A 14869-nucleotide genomic window follows, 5' to 3' on the forward strand; every position below is an offset into this window, starting at 1 on the left:
CTGTTTGGTTCTCTTTTATAATTTCTGTGTCTCTGTTAAACTTCTCATTTTCTGTCTTGTTTTCTTGATTTCATTGAATTGTCTTTTCTTGTAGCTCAAGAAAAGCTTCCCTAAAACAATTATTTAAAATTCCATATCAGGAACACCACAGATCTCCATTTCACTGGGGCTGGTTACTGGAAAATTATTGTGTTCCTTTGGTGGTGTCATGTTTCCTTGATTTTTCATGTTCCTTGAAGTCTTGCATTGCTTCCTTTGCTTTTGAAGAATTGGTCACCTCCTTCAGTCTTACTGACTGGCTTCAGATGAGCAGTACCTTCCATCAGCCCTGGTAGGGATTCTGAGGCTTTCTCAGGACTTTTCTATGGATACCCCTGCTCCATCATTTCTTGTTCCCTCTTGAGGGGGAATTCTTAAGACTGTATGCCTTCTATCAACGCTGCAAAGCCAGACTGAATGCTCACAACCTCCTGTTTGCTTTCCCTAGGACTGTGCTGAATGCCCAAGTTCATGTGCTTTCTCCTAATCCCCCAGAGTTGGCTGACTTTCTGCATGCGCTCAGTAGCCATCTGCAGAGGCCCACTCTCACAGCCCTCAAGGGTGTGCACAGGGAGCTGGTCGTGAGGTGGGAATGTGTGTGGATGAGGCACGCAGAGCACTGGAGGTGCTGTGGGCCAGCTGTGGGGGAACCACAGGCGAGGCACCCCCAGTGGCTCATGCGCAGTCTTCCTACTGTCTGTGATGTGGTTACTAGGATCCAAGTCCCTTTGATGCTTTCTGAGAGCCCTGGCTGCTATTCTCCCTGCCACTCCCTGCTCCACCACCCACCCCCCGCCAGTTATGCAAAACTCAGTATTCCTCTTCAGAGCATCGAACCTTGGATTTTTTATTTCCCCCAGCAGTGTGCTGGATACCCAGACTTCTCATCTGTGAGTGATTTTCAAAATCACTTTTGGGGGACGATGGTAGAAAAACTCCTATTTCACAATTTTGATAACATCACTCACTCTCTCAACTTTTACAAAGGTACAAAAATATGCAGGAAAAATCAGTCATTTCCCTACCTTCTCCTCTAGCCACAACGAGGTGACTGCCATCACTGGTTTCTTGTGTGTCCTTCCAAAGATAGTTTATGCATTTGCAAGCAGATCCTCCCTCCTATCTGCCTACCCAACATAGTAGCCTGCTGTTCCTGGTGTTCTGAACCTTGCTTTTCTCCATTAATAATAGTATCTGGAAATCATTCCATGTCAATCTGATATTCTTGAACTTTTTCAAATTGTACAAGTAATGCATAAATATGTTTTCTTCTTTTTTCTTTTTCTTTTCTTTTCTTTCTTTTTTTTTGACCACACCATGTGGCTTGTGGGATCTTAGTTCCCCGACCAGGGATTAAACCCAGGCCCTTGGCAGTGAAAGCGAGGAGTCCTAACCACTAGACTGCCAGGGAATTCCCTGAATACGTTTTCTTGGCTTAAAAAAAAGGAAAATATTCCAGCAGAGTCAGTATCACCCAGAGAGGCCATATGGTGTAGTGTAGTGGTTAAGGGGGTAGGCGCTAGAGCTAGGCTGTCTCAGTTCAAATGCAGGCTCTACCACTTACTAGCTCTGAGGCCTTGGGCAAATTACTTGACGTCTCTGTGTCACGGTTTCCTCATCTGTAAAATGAAGTTAATGACACTTTCCTCGTTGGGCTGTTGTGCAGATTAAATGGGATGCTATGTGTAAAGTGCCTAGAACAGTGCGTGATACTATATGTGAAGTGCTTAGGGCAGTGCCCTGTGTGTTGAAAGTGCTCTCTAGATATGATGTGCTCCTGATACATTGGTCTCCTTTCTGGGCTGTGGACACATCAAGGAACTTTTCCTTCTCACTGCCTTGTGTGTGTGTGTGTGTGTGTGTGTGTGTGTGTGTGTGTAGGACACTTAACATGAGATCTACTCTCTTAACAGTTGTTTTTTTTTTAGCTGCACCACACGGCTTACGGGATCTTAGTGCCCCAACCAGGGATTGAACCCAGGACCTCCGCAGTGAAAGCACGGAGTCCTAACCACTGAACCACCAGGGAATTCCCTTAACAGATTATTTTTTTTATTAAATTTATTTTATTTATTTATTTTGGCTGCATTAGGTCTTTGTTGCTGTGCACGGACTTTCTCTAGTTGCGGCGAGCGGGGGCTACTCTTCGTTGCAGTGTGCGGGCTTCTCATTGCGGTGGCTTCTCTTGTTGGGGAGCATGGGCTCTAGGCACACGAGCTTCAGTAGTTGTGGCACACGGGCTCAGTAGTTGTGGCTCGCAGGCTCTAGAGCGCAGGCTCAGTCACTGTGGCTCACGGGCTTAGTTGCTCCGCAGCATGTGGGATCTTCCTGGACCAGGACTTGAACCCGTGTCCCCTGCATTGGCAGGTGGATTCTTAACTACTGTGCCACTAGGGAAGCCCCCCCTTAACAGATTTTTAAGTGTACAGTATAGTATGGTTAACTGTAAGCACAATGTTGCACAGCAGACCTTTAGAATTTATTGATCTTATATAAGTGAAACTTTATACCCATTGATTAGTAATTCCCCCATTTTCCTCCCCCCCCCCAGCCCCTGGCAACCACCATTCTACTCTCTGCTTTAATGAGTTTGACTATTTTTGTCACCTCTTATAAGTGGAATTAAATACTTTTTTTTTTTTTTTTGCAGTACGCGGGCCTCTCACTGTTGTGACCTCTCTCCCTGCGGAGCACAGGCTCCGGACGCGCAGGCTCAGCGGCCATGGCTCACGGGCCCAGCCACTCCGCGGCACGTGGGATCTTCCCGTACCGGGACACGAACCCGTGTCCCCTGCATCGGCAGGCGGACTCTCAACCACTGCGCCACCAGGGAAGCCCGAAAACACCACTTTTAACACATCGAATATGTTTCTTTTGAAAGGATCGACCCTCTTTAGAATAAGGCATTGGAATAAAAAAAAAAAATACAGAAAAGTGCACTTATCGTGAGGGGACCACTTGATGAATTTTCACAATCTGAATACCCCTGTGTAACCAGCGTCCAAATCAAGAAAGAGAAGCCCCCTTACTGTCCCCCCGCCTAGTCACATGTTCCCAAGGGTAACCACTCCCTGACTTTTATCATTCTAGATTGGTTTTGCCTGTTCTAGAACTTCCTATCTAGAATCATACAGTGGTAGTCTTTTGAGTGGCTTTTTTTTCATTTAGCCTAATGCTTTTGAGATTCATCCCAGTGGTTGCGTGTATCCGTAGTTCGTTCCCTTTTGTTGCTGACTAGTATCCATTATATGCATGTACCATCATGGACTTATCCATCCTCCTGTTAAGGGGCACTTGGGTGGTTTCCAGTGTGGGGCTGCTATGAATACACTCACAGCCTTTGGTAGACGGAAGTGGGGGAATTTCCAGGGGCAAATGGCCGGATCATAGCATAGGCATATGTCATCTTTAGGAGATCTTGGCGTTGTGATTTTTATCATCAACTTTCTGAGCATCTGAGTAATTAGCACTTCAAATTTTATTGTTTTGAAGAGTAGCTTATATAACAGTAAGAAAGAATAGTGGAAATTCAAGTTTGACATCAAAACATACTGGGTTCTTGTTTCAGAACAAAATGAATCCCTTTTATGACAGGTGACATATGCCTCCATTGATGAAAATTTTTTGGTTTTACCAGACATTTTATATAACTTCCAATTGCTTATAGTTATCAGCTATTTGAAAATAAAAATATTTCATATTATTAGCATGGTCCTATTATTTTGCAAGTTACTTTAGCTAAAACTTATAAAATGTATTTGACAGGTTATATACACTATTAGAAAAACTATTTTAAATGTATAGTGGATTGACTAAAAATCAAATTATCCATTTTAATCGGAAAACATCTCATGAGTCTTATTACCAAGCCAGTATCTTGACGATTGAATTTTAAGTTCCATTTGTTTGTCCATTTCTCACTGGGGAAAGCCAAAGCACAGAGAGAAAACCAAGCAAATGCCCTAGCTTTCTGGGTTGAGAAGTTCTGGGCAAGGCCGGGCCCAAGTCACCCTTTTCGCCTGCAGGATCAGCCTTTTGCCACTAGGGGGCGCCACCGGAGAGACCGTGGGCTGCTCCGGAGCGCTGCTGGTGAGGCGCGGCTGCCCACTGCACACCAGGCCCGAAGACACCCTTTGCAGATATCCCCGCTCTCAGTTCCCACCGCCGCCCAGGAAAGTGGTCTGATGGTACCCATTCTGCAGATGGGCAAATGCACACGCCAGGTCGCGCGGCACAGAGTAGGCGGAACTGGGATTTGAACCGAGGTCTCTTCGGTTCCGCAAACTGAAGACATTCCACCCACGACTCCACCTCGCTGTGACCCTGCTTTGTCCGCGCGTGTGTGGTGATGGTGGTGGGGGGGGCCTCCCACCAAGCCCATTCAGGGTGCCCCTCCCTTTTGCTTGCACACTCCTCCCAGCTTGCTCGTTGAACACTCATCTCAAAATCCCGTCACACACGCATCTCCTTCCATCCTCCCCCTCAGCGCAGAGACCGAGCACCAGCATCCCGAGCATCCCTCCCACTTGCCTCATCTCCTCCCACCTCCCTGCCTCATCCAGCTGCCCTTGCCAGCCGGGGTCCCTGCCTAGACCTCCCCTTGGGCTCCCAGCCTTAGAGAGGTGGAGCCACCCGTAGAGAATGCAATTCTAGGATTGCGGACACGCGTGTGGGTTTTTTGTTTGTTGGGTGTTTTTTTAATTATTCATTTATTTATTTATTTATTTGTGGCTGTTTTGCTCCCGGGCTTCCTTTCTTCTAGTTCTGGCGGTGGTGGGGGGGGGGCTACTCTTCCTTGCGATGCACCGGCTTCTCATGGCGGTGGTTTCTCTTGTTGCGGAGCATGGGCTCTAGGCGCATGGGCTTCAGTAGTTGTGGCTTGCGGGCTCTAGAGTGCGGGCTCAGTAGTTGTGACGCACGGGCTTAGTTGCTCCACGGCATGTGGGATCTTCCTGGACCAGGGCTCGAACTCGTGTGCCCTGCCTTGGCAGGTGTATTGTTAACCACTGTGCCACCAGGAAAGTCCCCTCACGTGTGGGTTTGACTTGGATCTCTCCCTCCTCCCAGGAAGGCCCTAGTCCTGAGGAGAGACATCAGGTGGTGCACTCGCCCTCTCCACCCCGCCCCCCTCCACCACCATGACAGATTGGGAACCAGAGGCCACTGCAGTTCACCCTGCTCATGTGGCCAGATATTAGCACAATCTGGAATTTCAGGTCTGTAAATCACTTGGGGGAGGGGTCTCATAAAACTGTTCTCCCACACTGAGGCTTGACCTCTTGTCCCCTCCTCCAGACACCCTCCCCGCTTCCAGGAAACTGGCCCAAGGACGGGCCTGGGCATATATAGGGAGCCACTGTGGGAGGGCCTGGCCAGAGAGGCTTCAGGCAGAGAAGGTGAGGACGGGGCTCTGGGGGTCTGGATGGGCAGGGGGAGCTGGGGAGTTCTGAGGCTAGGGGTGGGGGGCAGCCCTGAGCTCTGGCCAGTGACTGCCCCACCCAAGGCTTCGTTTCTTCTTTTTTATTTGGCCAAGCCACTCAGCTTGCGGGACCTTGGTTCCCCATCCAGGGATTGAACCCATGTCCCCTGCAGTGGGAGCGCGGAGTCCTAACCACTGGACCAACCAGGGAACTCCCTCCTCCTCTGTAAAATGGCCCACTGCTGGGGTTGTGGGAAGCTGGGCACACTTGGTACTAGCTTGGGCCCATCAGAGAGCTGGCAGCAGCCCCTGGCAGCTGGGGTGTGGAATGGGGTAGTGGGTCCTCTCCCGGCCCCTGCCTGGCCTCATCCCGGCTCGTGTGTCCCAGGCAAGACTATGGCTTCTGCGGCAGCAGCAACAACAGAGAAGGGGTCCCCAGTTGTGGTGGGTCTGCTGGTCGTGGGAAACATCATTATTCTGGTGAGACATTCCCTGGGGCTGGGAGCCCAGTGGGCAGGTGAAGAGGAGGGGGGCGGTCCTGAGCCTGGGAGTGGGACAGCTGAGGGCTCAGGACTCACCTAATGGCCAGTGTCGCCTGGCTCTCAAGTCAGAACAGCCCCGATTCGAATCCCAGCTCTGCCTCTCCCCAGCTGTGTGAACTTGAGTAAGCGACTTTACTTCTCTGTGCCTGTTTCCCCATTTATAAATTATGTCCACACTGTGGGCATTGTTGTGTGGATTAATCCATGTATGGCCCTCAGCTCAAAAAAAGTGCTTGACCAGCGCCAGCTATCATCATTAACATGATTATGGACATAAGGTGCCTGACTGGTGCACAGGACTCCAATAGTAATGTATAATAACAGTGTCTTTTAATTACGTGGTACCTGTACATGGCTCTGGAGCCAGACAGCCTGGGTTCAAATCTCAGCTCTGTCACTTCCTATTGTGGGACTTGGGGCCAGTGATGTAACCTCTCTGGGCCTCAGTGTCCTCATCTGTAAGATGGAGATAAAATAGGAATGCTGAGAGGATAAAATGAGTTATTGGATTTGTGCTTAGGCCAGAATTTGGCACACGTGGTTGCTATCTGTGTTGGCCATAACAGCAGTAGTGCAGGAGAGCTGGTAACTACGATGATTATCATACAGAAAGCAGTTTCAAGGACCAACGCGCACAGTAAATACTCTGTGAGAGTTAGTTTGATTGTTGGCAAAGGTATCCACTGAGCAGTCTTCCTCTCTCCTTGTTCCCCATCCCAACAGGTAACCAGATTTTTATTTTCTCCAATATTTCTTTAAGCAAATACAAGCAAATAGGAGCCTATATACCTATTTTCTCCCCTTTCTTGCCCCAAACGTAGCTCATTCCACACCCTGCTCCGTGCCTCCCATTTCCTCCTGTGCACATTCTCTGTCCACATGAGTCCTCAGACAGCCTCCCTGTCCTTTTCCACAACCACCCAGCCCTCCATTGTGTGGCATCCTGGCTCCTTTAGCCACGGTGCTGTGGGGAATAACCTTGTGGGTGTGTGATTTTCCTGCCTGGGCAGGTGTATCTGGAGGATTGACTCCTGCAAGTGGAATTGCTGGATCAAAGGGTTGATGCTTTTGTAATAGTTCTGGCCAAGGCCAGACTCCCCTCCTCAGGGAATAGCAACACTCTTCAGGGGAGGCGGGCTAACCTAGCATCTCCTCGGTACCAGTCATGAGCGCCAGGCTTTGCATGTAGCGTCTCTTTGTATCCTTGAAGCCACTGGCAGCTGGGGTGTGGGTGGGGGTGGAGATCTGGCTGGGTCCTCCCTTCCCTCATGGCCTCCTGCCCACCTTCATCCCTGCTCATGGAAGGTGACATCTTTGCCACTCTTACTATGTGTCCACTTTACCAAGAGGGCAGTAGAGGCTCAGAATGGGGAAGGCCCTTCTCACGGAGACTCATGGAGCCGGGGCTGCTGCCCCCGTGCAGGCCTTGCTAACCGGCTGCCCTGTCCAGCTGTCAGGTCTGGCCCTGTTTGCTGAAACGGTATGGGTGACTGCCGACCAGTACCGCGTGTACCCACTGATGGGCGTCTCGGGCAAGGATGACGTCTTCGCCGGTGCCTGGATCGCCATCTTCTGCGGCTTCTCCTTCTTCGTGGTGGCCAGCTTTGGTGTGGGCGCAGTGCTCTGCCGCCACCGGTCCATGATGCTCACGGTGAGGCCCCAGGAGGAAGGGATGGGGACGGCTGGGCACAAAAGTCATCCTCACAGAGTTGTAATAACAACCACACCGCAGCTACTAGTGTGTGTTCCGCATGGCACCACACTTGGGCCTCGTGGCAATCAGGTCATTTAATCTGCCCATAACCTAACAACCTAGGCTCAGCTGTTACCCCCATTTTGCAAAGAAAACTGGGGCACAGGGGAGGCAGGGAAGGCAGCTCTGCCTGGGAGGATGGCTCTTAAGTAACAGGACTGGGATTTGAACCTCAGCTGGTTGGTCTCCAGGGTCTGTGCTCGGGAGCTCTGTTGATAACAATGACAATAATAATAGCACAGCAACCATTTAATGAGCGCTCACTGCATTCTACATGCTTTACATAGATTAGTTCATTTGCTCCTCACAACCCGCCATGAAGTACCATCATCACCTTCATCATTATCATCTTCATGGCCCATTTGACAGAGTTGAGACTGAGGCTCAGAGGAGTGAATCTACTTATCCAGGGTGGCACAGCAAGTGAGTGACAGCGCCAGGATTTAAACCTGAGCACTTCAGTGCTTGAGCCTAGGCTCCTAACCTCTGCCCACAGCAATAACCCACACTCCCCAAGTACCGCTCACGTTCTGACACTAGGCTAAGCAGTTTAGAAAATGAGCTCCTTCAATCCTCCCAGAATCCGTCTGAAGTTAGTGCTTCTCTGCCCATTTACCAGATGAGGAAACTGAGGTTCAAAGAGGCCCACAGCCCAGGTGATAGGGAGACCAGGGATTCCAATCCTGGCCCCACTGACACAGAGCCAACGCTGGGTTTTCCCCAGCTGAGGGCTTTTTGGATTCCCAGGAGCAGCTACTTATCCAATCCACAAATGTTTATACAGCAAGAACCATGTGCCAAACCCTGCGCCAGGCGCTAGGCTATTTTGTGAGCAAACCATAAAAGCCCTTGCTGTGGGGGAGGATACTCTCATGGGGGAGACAGTGACCAGGCAAGGGAGAGCTGGAGCTGGGGATGGGAAAGGGAAGATCTTGCAGGCAGAGAAAGCGAAGACCCTGGGCGGGGGCTGGTGGGGGGTTGCGGGGGATTGGTAAGGGAGTGAGCCGCATGAGTATCTGCAGAAAGAGCATTCCAGGTGGAGGGAACAGCAAGAGCAAAGGCTCTGAAGCCAGAGGGGACAGGAGTTCAGTGTGGCTGGAGCCAAGTGGGGGTGAGTGAGTGACTGAGTGAGAGGACGGACAGGGGAGGAAAACAGCAGCGGGGGGAGGCTTGCTGGCCTTGAGGGGAGAGAGGGGAGAGAGCGGAGGTGGGCCTATTAGGTGGACCTGCAAGCCTTGGTAAAGACTTTGGCTTCTCTATGAGTAACGTGGAGCCATGGAAAGGCTCTTTTCCTTTCCTTTTCTTCTTTTTTTTTCTTTCTTTCCTGCATCTAGTTCTCTGGCAGAACAATTTAACCAAAGTCCTAAAAGTTCACCCAACTAATAAAAGAAAAAAGGTCTGTGTCTGTCTCTCCTATTAGTTTGTCATTAACTAAGACACAGATTTTTTTTTCAATTGTTATGGGAAATTTCAAACAGACTAGAGTGAATGGCACGATGCACCCTGTGTACCTATCACCTGGTTTCCACAATATCACCCGCACATCGTCCCCTCTACCCCTACCCTCTGCCTGCCCACATTTTTCTTTCCTGGGGTATTTTGAAGCACATTCCAGACACCAAGTCACTTCCCTGTAAATACCGGCGTGCACATTTCTCTGAGTGATAAGGACGTGGTTTTAAAGCAGCCAGGCATGTGTGGCCACATCATCTTGTCTGGGCAGTGGAGCTGGCACATTCACACCCCACGCCCTGTTGCTTTAAGGGTGAGGGGAGGGGACAGCTGAGGATCAGAAAAATAATTTTCATTGAACACCAATTAAAGAGCTTTTTCAGGTTTGGGGTTTTTTGTTTTGTTTTGCTTTCCCCAATCACCATACTGTGGGCACATCGTGCAAAATTCACCCCAGTCCCTTCCTATCTATCTTCCAATACCCAATCTGTGTTCAGATGTCCCTGGTTGTCTCAGGAATGTCTTTATTTTTTTCTTTTCTACAGTAGGCATTCATTTTACTGCATCCAAGCCAACAGTTAAGAGTTAAGGGAATACCTTACATATTTTTGTTGATTGCATTGTCCTGTAACGTTTTATTTTTAAAAATTTCAAACATACAGAAAAGGTAAAGACTTGCACGGTGAACACCTGTATATCCCCCACGTAGATGTTTCCATTCACATTGTCCTATACTTTTTTTTTTAACATCTTTATTGGAGTATAATTGCTTTACAATGTTGTGTTCGTTTCTGCTTTATAACAAAGTGAATCAGCTATACGTATACATATATCCCCATATCTCCTCCCTCTTGCGTCTCCCTCCCACCCTCCCTATCCCACCCCTCTAGGTGGTCACAAAGCAACGAGCTGATCTCCCTGTGCTATGCGGTGCTTCCCACTAGCTATCTATTTTACATTTGGTAGTATTTATAAGTCCATGCCACTCTCTCACTTTGTCCCAGCTTACCCTTCCCCCTCCCCGTGTCCTCAAGTCCATTCTCTAGTAGGTCTGCATCTTTATTCCCATCTTGCCCCTACGTTCTTCATGACCTTTTTTTTTTTTTAGATTCCATATATATGCGTTAGCATACGGTATTTGTTTTTCTCTTTCTGACTTACTTCACTCTGTATGACAGTCTCTAGGTCCATCCACCTCACTACAAATAACTCAGTTTCATTCCTTTTTATGGCTGAGTAATATTCCATTGTATATATGTGCCACATCTTCTTTATCCATGTCCTATACTTTTAAAAAAATTGTGTTTCTGGGAATTCCCTGGTGGTCCAGTGGTGAGGACTCGGTGCTTTTGCCACCAGGACTAGGTTCCATCCCTGGTCGGGGCATGGCCAAAAAAAAAAAAAAAAAAAAAAATTGCATTCCCATCACGGATCCATCCCTTGAGGGGTGTGACTTCACAGGCTTTGCCCTACCAGGGCTGTCCCTGTGACCCTCCCTCCATCTCTGCGCAGTACCTGGTGCTCATGCTCACCGTCTACATCTTTGAGTGCGCCTCCTGCATCACGTCCTACAACCACCGAGACTACGTGAGTCGGGGGGAGGACAGGGGAGGGGCACGACTTCCGGGGGAGTTTGGTGAGGGTCTTGGGCCGGCAGTGGAGGTCGATCTCTCTCCCCACCCAGCCCCGCTGGATCCTGTTCTTCCCGGCCCACTGCAGATGGTGTCCAGCCCATCCCTGATCACCAAGCAGATGCTCACCTTCTACAGTGCAGACTCGGACCAGGGCCGGGAACTCACCCGCCTCTGGGATCGCATCATGATTGAGGTGGGCGAGGGTAGGCAGGATGGGTGGGGAGGGCTGGAAGAGCTGAGGCTCTGACCAGGTCTCCCATTATGGCCCCCATCAGGTTTCCCATTATGCCCACCGGTAGATGATATCCACTCCTGTGGTTCTTATGAGGGAGAGGCTCTGGTCCTTGCCATTTTCGGGATGAAAACAGGCCCAAAAGAGGGAAAGTCACTTGCCCAGGGTCATATGGTTGGTAAGGGGCAGACCTGGGATCCAAACCTAGATCCAGAGCCCCTGCTCTTAACCATTGCACATGCTGTCTTTTTTTTTTTTTTTTTTGGCTGCGTTGGGTCTTTGCTGCTGTGCGCAGGCTTTTTCTAGTTGCGGCGAGCAGGGGTTACTCTTCGTTGAGGTGCGCGGGCTTCTCTTGTTGAGGACCATGGGCTCTAGGCACGCGAACTTCAGTAGTTGCGGCACGCAGGCTCAGTAGTTGTGGTTCGCGGGCTCTAGAGCCCAGGCTCAGTAGTTGTGGCGCACAGGCTTAGTTGCTCCGCGGCATGTGGGATCTTCCCGGACCAGGGCTCGAACCCATGTCCCCTGCATTGGCAGGCGGATTCTTAACCACTGGGCAACCAGGGAAGTCCACACCTGCTGTCTTAATAGTAACAATAGTAATAATAATAACAGATGGTGGTCCAGTGGTTATGACTCCATGCTTCCACCACAGGGGACACGGGTTTGATCCCTAGCTGGGTAACTAAGATCTGCATAGCGGCGAGGCAGCGGCCAAAAAAAAAAAAGAATTGTTCAATTAAAAAAATAACAACAGGGCTTCCCTGGTGGCGCAGTGGTTGAGAGTCCGCCTGCCGATGCAGGGGACACGGGTTCATGCCCCAGTCCTGGAGGATTCCACATGCCGCGGAGCGGTTGGGCCCGTGAGCCATGGCCGCTGAGCCTGCGCGTCCGGAGCCTGTGCTCTGCAATGGGAGAGGCCACAACAGTGAGAGGCCCGCGTACTGCAAAAAAAAAAAAACAACAACAAACATTAAAGAGCGCTATCTTTTGTTTAGCGCCATTCAAAGCACTTTCAAGCTTATTTAATCCTTACAACCAGTCCATAAAGAAGATCAGCTCTTTAGTGGTGAGGAAACCAAGGCAGGAAGCTGAGGGTTTGTACGAGGTCACGCAGCTGGTAGGTCACAGAACCAAAAGGACTCAAACCCAGGCTGCCGGCTTCCAGAAGCCACATTCTTAATTAAACTCAACAAGATACGGCAGCACAAGAGGAGAATATTGAGGACCCAAGGGAAATTGAGGTTCCCATTTGGTTCGTCATGCAGCTAGCCTGGACTGAGACCCAGGTTTGAAGGAGCCTATGTTTTCATCATTTGAGAGTCACAAACACCCACGGGGGTCAGGAGAAGCCAGAAATCTGCCTTTTGGTGTCATTTACCTCAGGTTTTGTTGACAGCTAATTAAAAAAATTTTTTTCCTATGAATTTTTTTTTCAAAAAAATTTAAAATAAATCACGAGTGTGGGTTTGAGCCAAATCCCCCATCAGCCTCGGGGTGCTGGGACCAGTATCTTCTGCTCCTTTGCTCACACACAGACACTGCTGCTCCTCTTCGAGGAGGCCCAGGATGTGGGGAAGTGCAGGCCAACCTTATCCTTCCTCGCTGTGTGACCTCAGGGGAGCAGCTGTCCTCTCTGAGCCAGAGTCCTCCTGACCCCTGCCTCTCTCTCCAGCAAGAGTGCTGTGGCACGTCAGGTCCCATGGATTGGGTGAACTTCACATCAGCCTTCCGGGCCACCACCCCAGAGGTGGTGTTCCCCTGGCCCCCGCTGTGCTGTCGACGGACTGGCAACTTCATCCCCCTCAGTGAAGAAGGCTGCCGCCTGGGCCACTTGGACTACCTGTTCACCAAGGTGTGTCTCCTCCCCCCTGCTGTGTCTGTGGGTCTCTCTGGCCCTCTCTGGTTCTTCTTTTTCCCTCCCTGTCTGTCTGTCTGCTCCTCCCCCCCATCTGGCTTTCTCCTTCTCTCCCCTCCCTCTTACTCTCTCAACTCTCCATCTGTCCCTCCCTCCCTCTGCAAGTCAGCGGGATGAACCCCGGTTCCGGTTTGATCTGATCCAGACCTGGCGGCGCCCGAAACTTTTCTCAGGTTGTCTGGGGATAAGAGCAACAATAACGGTATCAGCAGCACAACGCCAATAACAACCAACATTTATCGAGCTGATACTTTGCACCAGGCCTCCTTGTAGGTGCCTTAAGCTTTTACCCTATTTAATTCTCACCACAGCCTTATGAGGTGAAGGTTATAATCACCTCATTCCACAGATGATGGGCCTCGCTGGTGACGGATGGAGTTGGGATGTGATTTCAGGCAGTCAGGCCCCAACCAGGTGCTTTAACTCCTGCAAAGGGAGCGCAGAGGCAGAGAGAGAAACCAGAGGAGGAGAACCGGTCCCCTTCGCTGCCTGGGGGCCCTTCACCGTCATGCCTTAGATCAGGTGTCACAGAGAGGGGAGCCTGTATGCAGACCATCACCGCCACCAGAGTCGGACAGCCCTTCCTTGAACCCTGGCTCTCTGCAGAGTGCTTACATGCGTCATCTCACAGAATCACCACGACTGCTTTCGGAGGGCAGTGCTGTCAAAGATCGCCATTTCACAGATAGCAAAACTGAGGCTCAGAGGGTCAGAATCATAGCTAGGCCCCATAGCCAACAAGCGGCAGAGCTGGCCCCCAGCTCCGTCCTGCCTGACTCCAGGGCACACACCCTGAACCTTTGTTTTTGGCTGCTTCCAAGTTGGGCCAAGCAGGGGTCTACATGAAGGCGACAGGTGTGGGGCTCTGGGCCCACTCAGCCTTACCTCCAGATGAGGAGGTGTCAGAACTGGACTGATCCTAAAGGCGTATTTCAAACCCTTGGAACTTGGGGGCAGCATGGAAAGCCAGCCCAAAACAAAATCACCCTCAGACTGTCATAGGCACCATCGGGGCAGCACCTGCTCGTGCAGGGCCTGGGTTAACATCACATCCCTGCCTCCCTGAAACCGCCCTGGGAGGGAGACACTGCCGTGATCCCCAGGGTGAGAAACCCACTTCCTCATGGTCCCACAGGTAAGAAAACCAAGGCTCGAGGCAGGAAGTGACTTTCCCAAGGGCGCCCAGTGACTCTTGCTTTCAGCAGCCAGCCTCCCGCCCAGGGCATTTTCTCAGACCCCCATGTTCCCCCTGCCCAGGGCTGCTTCGAACACATTGGCCACGCCATCGACAGCTACACGTGGGGCATCTCATGGTTTGGGTTCGCCATCCTGATGTGGACGGTGAGAGGCGGGAGCCTGTGGGCTGGGTGGGATGCGGCTGTGAGGCTGGGGCGCCCCTCACCTGCCTCCTCCCCTCCAGCTTCCTGTGATGCTGATGGCCATGCGTTTCTACAGCACGTTGTGAGGAAGAGAAGGGAAGCCCACGTGCACACTCAGCTCCCCTGGCCCTGCTCCCTCCAGCTGCGACGCCACCCCACCTCTCCCTTCCCCACCTCCTCCACCCTTCCCTCCCTCCACTCCAAAGTTTTTTTTTGTTTTTTTTTTTTTTTGCGGTACGCGGGCCTCTCACTGTTGTGGCCTCTCCCGTTGCGGAGCACAGGCTCTGGACGCGCAGGCTCAGCGGCCATGGCTCACGGGCCCAGCCGCTCCGCAGCATGTGGGATCTTCCCGGACCGGGGCACGAACCCGTGTCCCCTGCATCGGCAGGCGGACTCTCAACCACTGCACCACCAGGCCCCTCCAAAGATGTTTTACCAGGTTTCTGAGCCCTGCTGGGAGTTGGGGTGCCCTGAAACCCCTGGACATGTGTGCACGGACCCTTA

At 51.0% G+C, this 14869-nt stretch overlaps 1 protein-coding gene across 1 annotated transcript; it reads left to right on the top strand.

The window, feature by feature from the left end:
- The first annotated feature begins 5839 nt into the window (after positions 1-5839).
- UPK1A (uroplakin 1A) lies at positions 5840-14489 on the top strand. Its single transcript, XM_029201416.1, has 7 exons — positions 5840-5938; positions 7451-7651; positions 10718-10792; positions 10925-11032; positions 12744-12923; positions 14244-14327; positions 14407-14489. The coding sequence occupies exons 1-7, from the start codon at positions 5855-5857 to the stop codon at positions 14449-14451; spliced, it is 777 nt and encodes a 258-aa protein (XP_029057249.1). The 5' UTR covers positions 5840-5854; the 3' UTR covers positions 14452-14489.
- The last annotated feature ends 380 nt before the right edge of the window (positions 14490-14869 follow it).

The sequence above is a fragment of the Monodon monoceros genome, unplaced genomic scaffold (genome assembly GCF_005190385.1).
Source record: "Monodon monoceros isolate NGI ecotype Baffin Bay Population unplaced genomic scaffold, NGI_Narwhal_1 Super_Scaffold_10, whole genome shotgun sequence".
Lineage (NCBI taxonomy): Eukaryota > Metazoa > Chordata > Mammalia > Artiodactyla > Monodontidae > Monodon > Monodon monoceros.